The sequence below is a fragment of the Babylonia areolata genome, chromosome 4, assembly GCF_041734735.1.
Source record: "Babylonia areolata isolate BAREFJ2019XMU chromosome 4, ASM4173473v1, whole genome shotgun sequence".
In the NCBI taxonomy this organism is placed as follows: Eukaryota; Metazoa; Mollusca; class Gastropoda; order Neogastropoda; family Buccinidae; genus Babylonia; species Babylonia areolata.
In genome coordinates this window covers 45996838-46015836 of record NC_134879.1, presented here as the reverse complement: position 1 = coordinate 46015836, position 18999 = coordinate 45996838, and the positions used below count along the sequence as shown (strand labels likewise).

Sequence of the window (18999 nt, the reverse complement as noted above, 5' to 3'; positions counted from 1 at the left end):
CCCCCCCCTCCCCCCCAAACACACACACACGAGCACAGAACTCTCCTGACACTTGTGTACACTTACACCCTCGCGCATGCACAAACGCACTCAAACACACAGACCCACACATACACACAAACACACACAGAGGCTGCCACTGATTGGCCGCAAGAGGGATGGGAAAAGATCTCTGATGCCAAGAACGTGGCGTCTAGTGTGTTGCTCAGTCTATTGTATTTAGAAAAGCCCACAGAGACTCTGCTCCGTTTTGAAGAAATTTGCGCAATGTTGGTTTGGAAATGATGCCGATATTTGTTTGATTTGCAAAGCATCGTGCTCTACCTTTCATGTTAGACTTGCGGCTGCTCCCTCTCACTGCTTTTATTTCTTTGAGGCGATCGATGGTGTGGTGGCCTTGTACCTGTTCTTTTTGATGTTCTTTGACTTTTCTGAGGATCTCCGATTTTCCTAGATGTAGGCCGCTCGTTGGTGTTGCGTTACCAGCAAGTCTGTCAGCTCGCTCATTTCCCTTAACACCTGCATGTCCCAGGCAGTATGACCATGTGAGTTTTTTAATCTGAAAGTTGCGCATTGCCTTATGCCACTCTGGGCTTCCCATTCTGTTTGCAATTTTCTGTATGAGGTTCATTGAGTCGGTTAGAATCATGGCATGTTGGTTTCCAGGCATATGGATGGACGATAGCCACTGGAGGGCATGTGTCACAGCTTCAACTTCCATCGTTAGGCTGCAGGTTGTGACTTTGTAGGCAGCATTCTCTTCCCTAATTGTTTTTCCATTTTGTTTTGCAGTGAATCCCCAACCGGATTGGTCACTGCTGTCTAGGCTATAAGCAGAACCACACACTTAGCTGACTGCGAGATCCCCCTAACAGGCCTGATAGTGCCAGACACTGCACTGATAAGTACCAGCTGCTGTGCCGGCTAACCCGTCACTGACCCTTCTTTGTCTTCTATTAAAGCGTGGCAATTTGCGCGCCTCTTTTGAGCGGGCTGGTGAGCATACTCCTATTTCTGCGGCATTAATGTTTTGCACCATTGGAAAGAGCGGACACTTATCTTTTTGATGGTGGTAGTACTTTCCTTGGCTGGTAAATATTTTTTAAGATAGCAGCATTTACTTGAGAGAACTGTGGTGACAATTGTGACTGGCGGTGGTGTGGTTTTTTTCATAGCAGAAGTACCGTGAGTTTGGTTTTCCTTCACATTCTGTTCTCTCACATTCCTTTCTTTCATTCTGTTTTCTTCCCTGTCTTTCTTTCGTGCTGTTTCTTTCCCTCTCTTTCTCTCCTTCATCCCTTCCTTTCTTTCGTGCTGTTTCCTTCCCTCTCTTTCTCTCCTTCTCCTTCATCCCTTCCTTTCTTTCGTTCTGTTTCCTTCTCTCTCTTTCTTTCGTCAGTGCTGCTTTCTCCCCTCTCTTTCTTTCTGTTTTCTTCCCTCTCTTTCTTTCATGCTTTCTAGATTTAACACACACACACACACACACACAAACCAGCAGAAATTTTTCTTACAAACCGCCAGAACAAACTGCCATCCACACCCCATACACGTGGCTGTGGTTTTCTTCAATGTGCGTGAATGACTGAATCAGTGTGCCTGTGGAGTACTTGTACAAGCTGCAAAACAGTTGTGATCTTTAACACGCCACAGCTTCCTTCAGAATTTCCAGCCATCAACACAGGTTAGTGAGAGGCATGCTGATGTGTAATGCTGTGCATGGAATGTATTGTCTGTGTTGAGCGAAATATGTGAGATTAGATTCAGTGTGTTAAAAATGTGTCAAAATGCATGTTACCAAACTGGTGGTAAGCATACCTGCTTTTTTCAAACAGTTATCCTGAGAAAAATAATCGGATGTTCACATTTGAGTTTCCTATCGTTTTAAAGCTAAGACTGTGCTCTTTCAAACCATACTATTCATTAAGCGATTGCGTTGACAAGCAGTGTGTTATCAAAAGTTAACGAAGAGGTGTTGTTTTCTCCCTGTGGCCGCTGCCATCGCGCGGAACAGCACACTGGTCTTTCTCCCTCCCAACAGCTGATAACGGCTGGAGGTGCAACGTGAAAGAGAAGTCGTAGCGTTTTGTGCTCTCAGTTCTTCCAAGTTAAAGCTCCAACCCTTCCGGCGGTAGCGTGTTATTTTTAGGCGGCGCTTTTCCCTCCTGAGTTGAATGCAGGGTCAAGTTCGCTCCTCAGATGAACTAAACGTCAAGCGCTGAACACGTGTGTGGTCTTTAGTGACTGAGCCATCTGTGTATATGATGATGTATGCTAGGACAATGAATGAGTGGATGGTTTACAGTTATTTGCTTACCGCACATAAAAAATATATATTTTATGTGTGTGTGAGTGTGAGTGTGTGTGTGTGTGTGTGTGTGTGTGTGTGTGTGTGTGCGTGTGTGCGTGTGTGTGTCTGTGTGTGTGCACATGCATGCGTGTGTGTTTACACATCTACAAACTGCTCACAGCCTGCAGTGTCTCAGTGATCATTCTGTGTTCTTTGCCCATCTACCAACAAACTACCCACATAAAACTGTCCCCCACGTTGTCCTACCCTCTGACCTGTGGAAGAGGTGAGGGGCACATAACCCCTGGTGGGACTGAAGTAGTACTGACGTGGTGCTCTCCCTTCTCCATGGCCCACAGAGGAGGGTCCTGCTGTTGGTGCAGACGTGGAGGAGGACTGTGTTTGGATTTTAGAGGACTTCACAGTCATCACATCTGTGCAGTGAAAAATAACAAAAATGGTTTCAAATAAGAATAGTTCAGAGGATTATTGCAACAAACAGATCACTGAAACAGATGAATATCTCTCATAATGATAAATGTAGCTTCTGTGGATCACATCCAGAAACCACTGAACACCTTTTTTTGGAGATGTGAGATTGTGCAGAGATTTTGGACTGCTTTCCAAACTGATATTAATAACAAATGCAATAATGTATACAATGCCCAATTATGTGAAAAATTACTTTTATTTGGAAACTCACACACATTTGCTACAGATGACATTTTAGATTTCATTATTTTACTTGCCAAAAACTTTCTGTACAAATGCAAATTCAATAAACAACCACCACAACTCAATGCATTTAAAACACAGCTCAGATACAGATACAAAATCGAAGAACATGCATCTTATATACTAATGAACCACCATGCTTTCCGTACAAAGTGGAACAGTTACCTTCCAATTATGGAAACTGTTACTTAATCACAATTTCGCATGTTCCATAGTTATCATTCTGTATAACAGTCCTTACTTTGTACTAACAGGTCTTTATTTATTTCTTATATGTATTATTTGTTTATTTTTTTAACTTTTATGGCTGTTGTTGTCTTTACAATGTGATTAACTGCAAGCTTTCTTTTCCAATAATGCAGAAGTGGTTTTACTCATGCTCCTTATGATTATGATATTATAATGCCACCACTCGCTTTCGCCTTACCCTAGATACCATTACTGTAATAGCTGACACAACTGATGCTGTTGCTATGTTACAACTGGTCCAGGCTATTTATTATTAATGTCATCTTAAATCATCATGATTACTACAATCATTAATGTGTAAACATTGATTGATTGAATGATTGGACAAATCTTCCTTTTTTTTTGTTGTTGTTGTTCTTGTTGATGTTGTTGTTGTTGTTACAGATTTGTTTTGCCTTGTTTAGTCTGTTTTGTTTTGTTTTGTTTTATCTCGCTCTCTGTAGTGGAAGATGCTACTGTTCGTTTTATATTGTTTGTTTCATACTATTCTCTGTATTGTATACATGTTTTTGGAAAATTTTTAAAAAAGTTAAAAAAAAAAAAAAATTTTTTAAAGAAAGAAAGGAAACAAACACCATCATTACTATTGTGGCCTGAATTCTGAAGGTATCTGAACAACGCGGACATGTTGGAACAATTACAAAAATAATGCTATGAATGCAATGGAGTTGTTCCATTTCTGTTTCAACAAAGTTACAAACACAAACTAAAAACAAACAAACAGCAATAACAAAATAACAACAAAACAAAAGACAACAACAAACATTGATACACATTATGTATTATGTTATATGAGAAGAAGCTGAATAAGGAGCACAATTTTCCAACAATCAAAGAATGGTGAAATCATGTATCAAAAATATAAAGAACAATACAAATAAACTGCATAAAAAAAAAACTATAACTATACAACAGAGCTGTCAAGATACAAAATAAGTGGAGTGATGGCCTAGAGGTAACGCGTCTGCCTAGGAAGCGAGAAAATCTGAGCGCGCTGGTTCGAATCACGGCTCAGCCGCCGATATTTTCTCCCCCTCCACTAGATCTGGAGTGGTGGTCTGGACGCTAGTCATTCGGATGAGACGTTAAACCGAGGTTCTGTGTGCAGCATGCACTTAGCACATGTAAATGAACCCACGGCAACAAAAGTGTTGTTCCTGGCAAAATTATGTAGAAAAATCCACTTCGATAGGAAAAACAAATAAAACTGCACGCAGGAAAAAATACAAAAATATGGATGGCGCTGTAGTGTAGTGATGCGCTCTCCCAGGGGAGAGCAGCCTGAATTTCACACAGAGAAATCTGTTGTGATAAAAAGAAATACAAATACAAATACAAATGTGTATGAAACATCCAATGAGCCCACTGACTGTCGGCCCGTTTGGGTGAAGGAAGACGAGATGTGCGCTGTTTGGCCTGGTTCTGGAAGTGAAGGTAGGGGTCCCTGACCGTTGTTCGCCCCTTCTGGTACTGCGCTTTGCCGTAAATCTGAGTCATGGCCACCTCATCCTCGTATGGAATCTTGGATTTCTGCTTCCACAGAAACAGCGGTTAGGTATTTTCAACACAGCGAAATATCTAAATGAACAGAAACAGAGTTTAGGCATTACAACACAGTAAAAATAACCATGAGGTTAAATCACATCACAGGTGAATGCTGATGGTCAAAGCCTGTGTGTTCAACTCTAATTCTTTGTGACCATGTTTCAGTGTGTTTGCAATCAGCTGACTGTTGCCTTGTTTTCTCATTCTCATTGCCTACCCACAGAACAGCTTCAACCCCTGTTCTGCTGCCATCCTCCTCAGTATCTTACTGTCAATTGGTACACTTCGCAGACACACTTCCGAATGCATCAGCGACTTTAACTTTCATCTAGGATGAGTAAAGTGGTAACCAGTGGATATAAGCATATTCCATGAAAAGCCGACTCTATAGCTGTTAGACTTTTAGCTTTGATTTTCATGAATGTTTAGAATTATCCATGCAGCAATGAAATGAATGTGTTTCATTTCATACACACACACACACAAAAACCCAAACAAACAAAACATAAAAAAAGCAACAACAACAACAAAACAACAACAGATCACAACCAAAAACACCCCAAAAAACTTCAACCTGCATCCAACCACTATACTCCACAGACCTACAAGCAGCCCCATCACACACCTTTGGCGCCGGTTTAGCCTTGATGATTCTCTTCCCTTTGCCCTCCTTGCTGACTGTGTCGGGAACTGAACGAGACTTGTGAAGCCCGCTGTCGATCCTACTCATTCGGGGCGCTCCAGATCCGAACCCCACAGCAGTTTTAAAACCCACACCCTGAGCAGGTTTTCTGCTGAGGTCTTGAACGCTGGCTGACTTGGAGGGTGCCACATTGTGCTGAAGATCCCACTCCACTTCACGCTGCCGGAACAAGCATAGAAAGACAGGGTAACACTAGAGGTGAGTGCTCTGGACACCGTATGTGAAGTATAGCGACAGATTTACATGCTCTGAAATCTTACGTGGTATTTACTGTACACTTACACAGAACAAACTGAACACATCAACTGACCTAAATGCATACATGCATGTATGAGCACACACCAAAAGTGTATGCACAAACACGCACAAGTTTCTAAAGAGTATACATTTTGTTTGTATCGTGAGTTTAAGCAACAAAACCACATGTTAATTTCTCTTGAGATGTAATAAAGTTGACTTGACTTGAAATACTTGCATACAATTGCTTGCCTCACATCACAGAGACAGAGAAATGTATATGGAGACAGACTGACAGACAAACTTATACATCACACAAACTGTACATGTGTGCTATATGTAGACACACACTTGTACAATGTATACTTGCCTGTGTGCATTGAGAAACAGAAAGAGAGAGAGATTCACAGAGACAGATAGGCAGACAGACACAGAAAGGGAGGGAGGGAGGGAGGACAGTGACAGAGAGAGAGAGAGAGAGAGAGAGAGAGAGAGAGAGAGAGAGACAGGCAGGCAGACAGGCAGGCAGACAGACAAAGAGAGAGAGACAGACAGACAGACAGACAGACTGACAGACAGAGAGAGAGAAACAGACAGACAGACAGACAAACAGACAGAGACAGAGAGAGCGAGAGAGGCAGACAGATTTATATATATCTATAGAGCAAGAGACACAAGATCTCAAACCAGATTTGAAACTCATATTAAGCTCTTACACATTGCCTCAGTATCATCTCTCTGTCTCTGTCTCTCTCTCTCTTTATATATAAATATAAATATATATATATATATATATAAGATGACCACACACATATACACTAACACACACAGACACAAAGACAACCCCCCCCCTGCCCCCCCCCAAAAAAAAAAGAACCCAACCAAACAAAACCCACAAAAAACAAACAGGTGCCCACTACCTTGACCTCCTCCTTGAGGGAGCTGATGCGTTTCTCCACCATCTTGTGTATGCGGGTCATCTCTGGCCTGCACAGACACAGACAGTCAGTCCCACTGACTCACACAGTGTGTGGGCCCCCGAGCACCATGCTCGCCACAGTTCCCATGAGAACCGTTTCCCCTCACACGACCCTTCTGGCCCAGGTCAATATCAATCGCTGCATTCCAATTTCGCTTCAGACGGCAGTTCTACACTGGCTCAGAACGTGACATGCTTCAGAAATGCCTCATGAGCACACACGACAGACACGGATGCATGTAACTGATGTGTGTGTGTGTGTGCGTGTGTGTCCGCACCGCACATGAGTGTGTTTTATTCTCATTTCAAAGACACTTTTTTCAGAGTTAAAATTTTTTTTTTTTTTGGAAACCCTATCTGCTCATATCTTGTTATTCAAGCTGATTTATTCATGCACAGTAACTGTTATCCAGCTGCTGTTTATGCTTGCCAGGGTTAACAGGAAGATTTTAGTAGTTTGAGAATAAAGTATATATATTTAACATTCAAGTGAAAATAATAGTAATTTCCTTGGAGTTAAAACCATGGATCAAGACAGAAAAAGTAATAAAACAAAACACATTACTGTGCCTGGAATCAAAGCCCAATAATCTCACAGTCAAGAAAATCATTCATCATTCATGCATCAAAACCAAGAAAGATATATCCTAATTCCAGCCACTATCAAATCATGAAAGATTCATGACTGTTGTCAATGTTCTGAAAAAAAAAAACCCACCTCCAAAACAATATATATATATACATATATTGAGAGAGAGCGAGAGAGAGAGAGAGAGAGAGAGAGAGAGAGAGGGAGTGTGGGGGAAGGGAGAGGGAGAGAGATTATTTTGCCATGTCTTTCTTTTTAAAATTATGTTTATTCTACTTATGAATTATCAATATCAAGTTATGTCTGTTTGTCTATCAAAATATAAAATTTGATTTCAAAATATTTGAAAAAAAAAGAAAAGAAAAAAAAGATTCTCGCTACTTGCAAATCAAGTAAGTCCATAACCCACAAAAATTCTTGACCTATATATAAATATATATATATACACACACATAAAGATTCTTTCAAAAAGACAAACACGGAGTGGATTAACACTGAAACACACAAAACAAATCGAACAGAACACACAAACAAAACACAAGAGAGGCAAGGCCTTCAAGACTCACTTGTGATAAATTAAGTCCCCTAGCATTAATTACAGAGTAATTTCCCTTTTTTTTTACTATCTGCACCAAAATGTTTGCAAAAATAAATTAAAATTCCATGCTTAGCAAAAGAAGTTCCTGTTTGAACAAAAAATGATAATAATAACTCCTCTTGTTGTTGTGTCAGAATAAGAGGTCAAAGTGCCAAGTTTAGAGAATACAAAAAATATAAATATAACAGTAAATGCAGTTTGCATATAATTAGGCTTCATTTTTTATTTTTTTGTGTCCATCTCAGGGGTGCAATATTGTTTTAACAAGATGACTGGAAAGAACTGAATTTTTCCTATTTTTATGCCAAATTTGGTGTCAACTGACAAAGTATTTGCAGAGAAAATGTCAATGTTAAAGTTTACCACGGACACACACACACACAGACAACCGAACACCGGGTTAAAACATAGACTCACTTTGTTCACACAAGTGAGTCAAAAACTAAACCACACCACCACCACCACTTACCTGTCACCGCCGACTCCCCCAAGCAAGGCGAAGACGTCTGCATCTTGCCGCGACCGGAGCATCATCTCAAGGTTCTTCTCCAGGGTCTCCCGCTCCGACACCACGCTGTTCAGAACGCTCCGCGCCTCCCCGTACCTGTCCGGCACCGGTGCCTGGGACGAGGCGGCGGAGGTACCCGGGGTGGGCTTGGTGGGGCTGCTGCTGCGGCTGCGGGTGTGGTGGTGGTGGCTCTTGCCCAGCTTGGAGTAAGGGGTGCTGTTGGTGTCCCGCACTCGCTTCTATGGGGGTGTGGGCGGGGGTGGGGTTTGGAGGAGGTGTGGGGGGAGGGTGGGTGGGTGGGTGGGGAACAAAAGGATGATTATGTGTATGTTTGTGTAAAGTTTGCCTCTATAGGGAATAAGGATAATTATGTGTATGTTTGTGTAAAGTTTGCCTCTATAGGGAATAAGGATAATTATGTGTATGTTTGTGTAAAGTTTGCCTCTATAGGGAATAAGGATATACGCGTGTGTGTGTAAGCGCATGCCATTTAATAAACAAAGAACTATCAACAAAAAGTAAACAATGATACATGCTACATAGACCTAAACAACATCATCAAGACAACACTGAGTTTAGCTCGTGAGTATGTAATATCAACCACCCAAAAAGTCTCTGAATGTAATTACGTATGATAAATAAAATAGACAAATCAAAAGAGATGACATGGAACCAAAGAAAGAGAGAGAGAGAGAGAGAGAGAGAGAGAGAGAGAGAGAGAGAGAGAGAGAGGAAGGGGATGGTTCGACAGGAAACAACAGAAAGGTAACACTGACGAGGTGAAATACACAGGAGCCAACATTGCAACTGGATTCCAATCATCCACAAACACACACACACAAACTGTACAGCATAAAAAAAAAGAAAAGAAACTGGTGACAGCTTCTTCTTCTTCTTCTGCGTTCACTGCGTTCACATGAGTGGGATTTTACGTGTATGACCGTTTTTACCCCGCCATGTAGGCAGCCATACTCCGTTTTCGGGGGTGTGCATGCTGGGTATGTTCTTGTTTCCATAACCCACCGAACGCTGACATGGATTACAGGATCTTTAACGTGCGTATTTGATCTTCTGCTTGCATATACACACACGAAGGGGGTTCAGGCACTAGCAGGTCTGCACATATGCTGACCTGTGAGATCGTAAAAATCTCCACCCTTTACCCACCAGGCGCCGTCACCGTGATTCGAACCCGGGACCCTCAGATTGACAGTCCAACGCTTTAACCACTCGGCTATTGCGCCCGTCACTGGTGACAGCATCAGCCAAACAATCATGGACCTGCTGGACACTTACCAGATAGTATTCCAACGGGGCAGGCTCCTCCACTCTCATCTTACTTGGATTCTTTGTGTGAACATCACTCTGGAAGAAAAAGAAAGATGGTGATGATAATGGCAATAACGATGCTGACGAGAACGAGCAGGAGGACGAGAAGAAGAAGAAGAAGAAGAAGAGGGGAACAGAATGAGGAGAAGGAAATGAAAGCTGAGGAATGGAAGGGGGGAAAAAAGAGACGAATCAAAGGAAGAGAGAGAGAGAGAGAGATATGGAATAAAGTAGGAGGAAATAGGGGGGGTTAAGGGGTGGTAAGGGGTAAAAAGAGGGAAAGATGGAAGAAGACAAGGGGGAGATGAGAGAGTGGTATGAGAGACCAAGAGACAGATACAGAGAGGGAGGGAGAGAGAGGGAGAGAGACAGTGAGAGAAAGACAGACAGAGACAGAGAGAGGGACAGATAGACAGAGAGAGAGAGAGAGAGAGAGAGAGAGAGAGAGAGAGAGAGAGTGAGAGACAGACAGATAAGACAGACAGAAAGACTGTGAGAGACCAAATAGAAAGAGAAAGCCAGAGACTGAAGCCATGGAGGGAAGGAGGGTGCTAGTCAACGAGAGTGTGAGTCAATCACTGAGAGAGAGAGAGAGAGAGAGAGAGAGAGAGCAATATTTGTACACCTTCGCAAGTCGGTCATCTCATAGCAAACCCATTTCAATAATCATATCATTCATTCCGGATATAGGACTTCCAGTATGGACTTTATGACAGAAATGTAGACAAGTCACACAGTAACCCACCTTCCACAAAAAAGCCACCCAAACTCAACCATCAAGACAGATCACTGGCATGAAGAACAAAACTGGTTTTAAGGAAGGTTTTAAACAAGGGTGCCCCTTCTTGTGACCTTCCTAGTCCATTTTCATTTTCCTGGCTGCTACAATGATCTCTCTCTTTTCTCTCTTACCAAATCATTCATGCTTTTTCCTCAAAGTGACTTACACAGATCAATGTCCCTATCTTTTGAATTCCTCATCTGATTTAGTTTTAAATCCATTGCTGTACAGATCTATGTCCCTATCTTTTGAATTCCTCATCTGATTTAGTTTTAAATCCATTGCTGTACAGATCAATGTCCCTATGTTTTGAATTCCTCATCTGATTTAGTTTTAAATCCATTGCTGTACAGATCAATGTCCCTATGTTTTGAATTCCTCATCTGATTTAGTTTTAAATCCATTGCTGTACAGATCAACGTCCCTATCTTTTGAATTCCTCATCTGATTTAGTTTTAAATCCATTGCTGTACAGATCAATGTCCCTATCTTTTGAATTCCTCATCTGATTTAGTTTTAAATCCATTGCTGTTCAGATCAATGTCCCTATGTTTTGAATTCCTCATCTGATTTAGTTTTAAATCCATTGCTGTACAGATCAACGTCCCTATCTTTTGAATTCCTCACCTGATTTAGTTTTAGATCCATTGCTGTACAGATCAATGTCCCTATCTTCTGAATTCCTCACCTGATTTAGTTTTAAATCCATTGCTGTACAGATCTATGTCCCTATCTTTTGAATTCATCTGATTTAGTTTCTATGTCCCTATCTTTTGAATTCATCTGATTTAGTTTTAGATCCATTGCTGTACAGATCAATGTCCCTATCTTTTGAATTCCTCATCTAATTTAGTTTTAGATCCATCGCTGTACAGATCAATGTCCCTATCTTCTGAATTCCTCATCTGATTTAGTTTTAAGTCCATTGCTGTACAGATCTATGTCCCTATCTTTTGAATTCCTCATCTGATTTAGTTTTAAATCCATTGCTGTACAGATCAATGTCCCTATCTTTTGAATTCCTCATCTGATTTAGTTTTAAATCCATTGCTGTACAGATCAACGTCCCTATCTTTTGAATTCCTCATCTGATTTAGTTTTAAGTCCATTGCTGTACAGATCAATGTCCCTATCTTTTGAATTCCTCATCTGATTTAGTTTTAGATCCATCGCTGTACTTGACTTTCTTCTCATGAACTCTTCAGCTCATCACACTGCATTCTAATTTTTCCTGCAGCTTGAAGTAAAACTATCACACAAAATTATACTTTCTTCACCACCGCTCTCAACACTTCTGCCTTCAGCCTTCAGCCTTGAGTTATCCTTTCTCTCAAGAAGGGTCAATGTCTTCTTCCCTAACTTCCCATTTTGTTTTCTTGATTATTTTTTGTGATGCAAGATCCCCTCATATTTTCATCCTTTCTCACATAAGCAATTCATCTTTCTTAATTACATCTATCCCATAAAACAAAGCACAAAAAAGGGAGAGAAAAAAAAGAAGAAAAATAAAAGCAAGTCAACAAATTAATATAAAACAAAAGGATTTCATTACCATTTCAAATGACATGAATATCCCTCCCCCACCCCCTTTTCTTCTCCTCTACCGCGCTTCCTCTCCAAGCTTCCAGACTTGTACAAAGTGACCACACGAGGGAGAAGGAGAAAGAGAAGGAATGAGGAGGGGTGGGAGGTGGAGGGGGGTGGGGGGGGTGGGGAGTGGAGAGGCCAGCTCTCGCATGCAACACGGCACAGCAAGCAAGGGCCTCAGTGGTGATCAAGTTTTCACCAAGGGAGAGCAACCCTGCCGGCCCCGACTGGCGCCAAGCATGCAAGCTTGCGTGAGCGGTGCTCATGATTCCCTGATCAATACCGTCAGTTAATGGACAGCCATCAGTGCTCGGGCCGTCTCAGACTCCGTCAGAACCTAATTACTTTTCTTTCTTTTTTTTAAGGTGGGGGGGTAGGGGTGGGGGATGGGTGAGTGGGTGGATTGGGCAGGGTGGGTCCGGGGGTAGGGGTGGGGGCGTGGGGGGGGGGGGGTAGTGAAGGGGGTCGAGTTATTTTCTTTCCCAAAATACATTCTCTTTTGAAAGAGGTGCAGTAAAGTGCAATGAGCCCCACACTTCTTATTATCTGTCTTGCCTTTGTGCACGCATGGAGCAGAGCAGAAAAAAAAACTACCAAAAAACAAAACAAAAAACCCAACCCTAAAACAAAACAAAAACACGAAACCCCAGTGGAAAACCTGGGGCATACTAACTCCTTCCAAATGATTTCATGTGTTTTTGAATTATTTTTTTTTGACTGGATTAATAATGCAGCTATAGATCAAGACATACCCAAGGTAGGAGGGAAAAATAATGTACTAAAACTTATGGAAGAAACACATCATCATGATATGATAAAATATGAGTGTGTGTGTATGTGTGTGTGTGTGTGTGTGTGTGTAAAAAATGCCTTCATCTTGTGAAACATATCTCAAACTACACACACACGACATCCCTTACAACATAAAAAAAATGTGCATGCAAAGATGAAATGGTATGATTGTAAGGAATTTTCAATTATGTAGAGACAAAAAGTCAAAATGAGAGAGAGAGAGGGAGGGAGAGAGAGAGAGAGAGAGAGAGAGAGAGAGGGGGGGGGGGGGGGGAGAGGTAGAAACAGAAACATGTTTCTGTTCTGCCAAACATCAACTGAGCAAAGTTGTGGGCGAACGCTACCCCCACCCCTCGCCTCCTCTCCCTCGACTTTTCACAAAGACTGCTGTGGCTGGAGGGAGGATTTTCCACACATAAAATAAACTGGAAGTGTTGTCACGCATTTCCTTCATTCCCTGAACCTCTGGGATCCAGACTGTTGTTTGTGTGCCCGCTGCTGTTCAAAGACCGCATTGTCATTTGATGATGTGCATTCATACATGCATGCCAGCAGAAAAAGCATGCACACAAACACACACACACACACACGGGTGTGCTTTCTCTCTCTCTCTCTCTCTCTCTGTCTCTCTCTCATATGAAGAAGCACACATACACACACATGCACACACACACACACACACATGTATGACTAAACACACACACACACACACACAACGTGGACTCTTGCATATACATGTATGCCACTTACACACGGAAGAATGCATGTTCACATATAGAAACACTATTCTGTGTCTGCACGCACGCAAACATACACGCGCGCGCGCGCACACACACACACACACACACTTACTCCAAGGTACAGTGATGGTGGAAATAATCTATTTTTCTTTCCTGATCGCCTGGAGACGTGAACCACCAAGCAGCATACATAGCTGTGTGATTCAGATCAAGCGCCAAGTCCGACAGTACAGCATGGCTGAACGCGTGTCCAGACGGACTACGCTACACCTCTGCAGCAACAAGGCTCCAGTACACCTCAACGGACAGTGCAGCAGAAAAAACAACGAGGAGGGAAAGGGTATTCATGAAGGAGAGGTTGTATTATGGATCTTGTTTCGTGTCTTGTCATCACTGACAACAACACGAGAGATCTATTACGTAAGCAAGAATGTCTGATACCGATGACACCTGGAGCAGTGATGTCGACGGATCGCCAACCGCAGGACACAGGAAGCGCTAAACACCGCCCCCCTCACCCCCCACACGCCCATACGCGCGCACACACACACACAGAGGAAAGGCCTTCAAGATACTCACTTCATCAAACACAGGATTATGAAAATCATAATCAAATCAAATCAAATTATGGTGCTTAGAGCCTCGCCGACCACTAAGGCCATCTCAAGGCTATCGCCACGTTAATACCTACTACAAGGGTTAAAAAAAAAAAAATCACCACTTTAAGCTTTCCACTCAAAGTTAAAAAAAACAACCTTCCACAGTTTAAAACCTTCAAATCTGATTAAAATGTTCCCTTCTTTCAAAAAGTCCATCAGCGCCCACGGAGGGACATCACGAAACAAAGTCTTCAGAGAAACCGCCGTGTAAAGTCTGTGTCCAACGTCATGCAGATCCCAACAGTCAAGAAGCACGTGTTTCACGGTGAGAGGCTCATCACAGGGAATACATCGAGGGGCCTCTTCCCCTTCAACAAGTAAGAATGAGTAAAAAAAAAGAAAGAAAAAAAAGTGTGCACCACACTCAGTATGAAAATTATAAGAAGAAGAATGTTGTAAAGCCTGTCATCATGCAACAGATTTTTCATCGCACACCATTTTAACCTTGACCTCTGACCTTGGAAAGCATTTCTGTTTTGGCCACAGCCAATCACAGTGTTTGATACTGACTGCATGCAAGATCTTATCTCTATTGCACCTATAACTTAAAGCTTTTCTAATCAACATGTGCTATGCTGTGACCTTGACCTCTGATCTTGATAATAAATTGGGACCATCCTGTTACCATGGTTACTGATTTTTGCAAGTTTAATGAAAACATGAGTTCCAATGAACTTGTTCTACTTTACGAAATGATGGTCTAAACCTTTGACCCCTCACCAATACTGACGGCAATGACTGGAAAGGTCTTAACAATACTGAATACCCTAAAAACGTTGGCATCTATATCACTTAGTTGCCAAGAAAACGCCAACGTGAACGTTTCAGACACACACACACACACACTCTCTCTCTCTCTAATGCCAAAGCACAAGTTTACGATGGACGAACACAGACACACAAACGCATGCAGTCACGCAAACACACGCAATGACAACTGAAACAGTGTGATTGCCTGCACTCTGTTTACAAAAGTGAGTCAAACCCTACCACCATTTAAAAAAAAAGAAAAAAAGAAAAAGAAAAAAAGGGTGGTTCAAGAAGTGATTTGTGATCGTTAACGCTAAAAAAGACCATTCACACCCATCACCCCCCGTGTGTCCAACAAGAACAATGGACATGACAGCAGGTAAGCAGCCACCCACGCAGTTCCAGGCATACCAAGGAGAGAGAGAGACGCGATGGACAGACTTTACCATGGGAACAGCAAAATGACGAATACCAAGAGAGAGCAACAACCCACTTTGCTCCTCCTCAAGATAGTGCATGTGACAGTCACTGGCACCACTTTACTTGCCTCAGTCTCAAAGTCGAACACCTAGCGAAATTCGCATCTTTCATGAAGAGTTAAGTTGAACGACCTTATTGTCAAGCTGTTCAGGTCTTGGGCCTTGGTCTTGGTTCGGCGAAGATTGCATTGTTCGAGAGGGGGCGTGTGTGTGTGTGTGTGTGTGTGTGTGTGTGTGCGTGCGGGGGGGGGGGGGGGGGGGGGGGGGGGGGGGGGGGGGGGGGGGGGGTAGTCCTGGATGTCCGTCAGGGTGTGAGGTTCGTCTGGCGTTCCAAGGGTGAAATTCTAAAAAATAAAGGGGAATCCCGAACGCAGAAGCGGATGCAGAGTTGAGTTTAACAACCTACTGGCTGTTGCCCGTACAGTCAAGTTATTCAAAACTGTTGTCTATAGGAATTTTACGCTGCTGCAGCGGTCAATAGCTTGTTCATCGAGTTGGCTGGTAGCATTAAAAGTGCAGACTGAAGGGGTGGAGTTGATCGACCTATTGATGATGGATTCTCCCGTCGGTCCGACGGATGAGTAGGCAGGCAGGCTTATCTGTCGGTGTGTGTCCTCATATGGGAGAAGAGGCCGATTCTGGATGCGCAGCACTTCCCACAGGTGTTGCAAGGGAAAACGTCTCCAGAAGTTGAGCCCTGCTTCCTTCGCTCACGCTTCTCCTTAATGGCCAGCGTTCTCTTGTTTTCAAACGTCTTTATGCCACTAGAGCACAGCATCCTCCAGCGAGAGCGGTCAAGGGCGATGGTCCCAGGAAGCGATGTCTATGTCACAGGCTTTGAGGTTTGTCTTCAAGGTGTCCTTGAAGCGCTTGCAGGGTCTTCCACGTTCACGGTGGCCTTCCTTCAGCTGGCCATACAAAAGCATCTTCGGGATCCTGCTGTCTGCCATGCGGACAACGTGTCCTGTCCAGCGTAGCTGGCACTGAATCAGCAGGCTTTCGATGCTGGGCAGGCCACTCCTCTCTAGGACCTGGAGGTTGGAGACCCTGTCTTGCCACTTTATGCCGAGGGTCTTTCATAGGCATCTCTGTTGAAACTGCTCAAGTTGTTGAATGTGACGGCGATACGTCGTCCATGTTTCACAGCAGTACAACAAGGTGGTCAGCACAACAGCTCTGTAGGTTTTCATCTTGGTGCTGAGCCTGATGCCTTTGTTGTTCCACAGCCTGTTGTTGAGTCTGCCAAAGGCAGAGCTGGCCTTGGCGATGCACAGCGTCACTTCTGCATCAAGGGCTCCGTTGCTGCATAGGGTGCTGCCCAGGTAGCAAAACTTGTCGACTGACTTGATCTCTGTGTCACTGATCTTGATTGCAGGTGGGGGGGAGGCACTGGCGTTCTGTGAGCTAGCTGGTTGGTACATGGACTCGGTCTTGCTGAGGCTGATGGTGAGTCCAAAGCGCCTGCAGGAGGTTGAGAACCTGTCCATAATGAACTGCATGTCCTCATGGGTGTGTGCAGCAAGCACACAGTCATCAGCGAAGAGGAATTCTCTCAACAGTGCCTCAAACACCCTGGACCTGGCGTGGAGTCGCCGCAAGTTGAAAAGTTTGCCATCTGTGCGAAACTGAATGTAGATGCCCCGGTTACAGTCTTGGAAGGCGTCAGTCAGCATGGCAGAGAAGAGAATGGAGAACAGTGTGGGTGCCAGGACGCAGCCCGGCTTCACTCCATTTACCACAGGGAACGGATCCGACATGTCAGTATTTTCCTGTACTCTCGCCTGCATGCCATCGTGGAAAGATGCAATCAGCTGGATTAGGCTCTCTGGGCAGCCGAACTTTAGGAGGATCTTCCACAGACCACGGCGGTTTACCGTGTCGAAGGCCTTAGTCAGGTCTACAAAGACCATGTGGAGCTCCTTGTTCTGCTCACGGCACTTCTCTTGCATCTGGCGTATGGCAAACACCATGTCACATGTTCCCCTGCCTGAGCGGAAGCCACACTGTGCTTCAGGGATGACTGTGTTAAGGCCGTTCTTAACCAAGCCAACACTTGCTTGGACAACCATGTTTGACAACACTTCTAACAGTGTTGCATCTTAACCGCGCTAACACTTGTCAGGGAACACGGTGTGCCAAGCTCAGCCAACACTGTTATCCAACTCTTTCGGTGTTGGCAAGTCCTGCTCTGACAACTTTTGTGTTGCTGCGTTTTCATTGGTCAACAAAATTAGCAACCGGCAAGTACAAAATGGCTGACATCACCAACATCGAGACCGATTCCACTACCACAAGTGCTTTTATTGACTTGTGGGCCCATTTTCGTTGTTTGTGGGATTGTAGGGATCCTGCCTACAAAAACAAAAATGCCAGGCACGCTGCCTTGAAGGAAATCAGCGACACGTTCGCCCAAGGATGGACTACAGGTAAAGTGACGTCTTCTACACAAGTATGCATATCATTAACTGGCGGTTAAGAACCACAACTTGAGTTGGAGAATACAAGTGTTGCAACACTAGTTGGAACATACTCGGTTAATACGCAAATTGTTGTAGAACAACATGTGGCCCAAGAAAGTGTTGGCTTGGTTAAGAACGGGCTTTAGAGACATGGTCAACCAGTCTGTTCAGTATGATGCGGGTGAAGATCTTGCCGGTGATGCAGAGGAGAGAGATTCCACGGTGGTTATCGCAGGATGTTTTGTCTCCCTTCCGTTTGTAAATGTGGACAATAGAAGTATCCCTGAAATCCTGTGGGACCTCCCCTCTCTCCCAGATAGACTGGAACAGGGCGGTCAGCTTGTCTGTCAGCACCTCGCCTCCATACTTGTAGATGTCAGTCTGGATTCCATCCGCTCCAGGTGCTTTTCCTGACGTTGTCAGCTTCAGGGCCTTCTGGGTCTCGACCTTGGTGGGGTGGGGGCAGCTAGCGGTCACTGACTGGTAGCTGTGGGAGGGCTGCAATTGCCTCATCTGATACGGACGAGTCCCTGTTGAGGAGGGTGTTGACGTGCTCTGCCCAGCGGGCAAGGATGTCTTTCTTGTCTGTCAGGAGGGTGGTCTGGTCCAAGGCTCGGACAGGGGTTGATCCTGTGACTCTCGGCCCATACAAAGCTCGAAGACCATCATGGAAGGTCTTCATGTCGTGAGCATCAGCAGCGGACTGAAGCTCTTTGGACTTTCTCTCCCACCAGGTGTTCTTCATCTCACGCAGCCTCTTCTGTACAAGTTGCTTGGTTTGCAAGAACTGGTTCTCCTTCCTCTGGCAGTCTTTATCGGAAATGTGATCCTGATGCCGTATATGCAGTGTGTTCAGGAGCTTGGAGATTTCAGAGTCGTTCTCGTCAAACCAGTCTTTGTGGCTCCTCTGTACAAAGCCGAGTGTGACAGCTGCTGCTGTGTACACAGCATCTCTAAAGGTGTTCCATACCTCTTTTACATCAGTCGATGCAG

At 43.8% G+C, this 18999-nt stretch overlaps 1 protein-coding gene across 3 annotated transcripts in view; it reads right to left on the bottom strand.

The window, feature by feature from the left end:
* LOC143281225 (uncharacterized) overlaps positions 1–18999 on the bottom strand; it is a 127606-nt gene that overhangs the window by 29245 nt on the left and 79362 nt on the right. For 2 of the 3 annotated variants that reach the window (XM_076586312.1, XM_076586314.1), the window contains 6 exons: positions 9727–9795; positions 8392–8669; positions 6677–6743; positions 5442–5678; positions 4642–4801; positions 2563–2721 (listed from right to left, as the gene is read on the bottom strand). In XM_076586312.1, the coding sequence (XP_076442427.1) occupies positions 2563–2721; positions 4642–4801; positions 5442–5678; positions 6677–6743; positions 8392–8669; positions 9727–9795 (970 nt within the window). The remainder of the gene's footprint in view (positions 1–2562; positions 2722–4641; positions 4802–5441; positions 5679–6676; positions 6744–8391; positions 8670–9726; positions 9796–18999) is intronic. The other variant, XM_076586313.1, reaches the window with a different exon arrangement.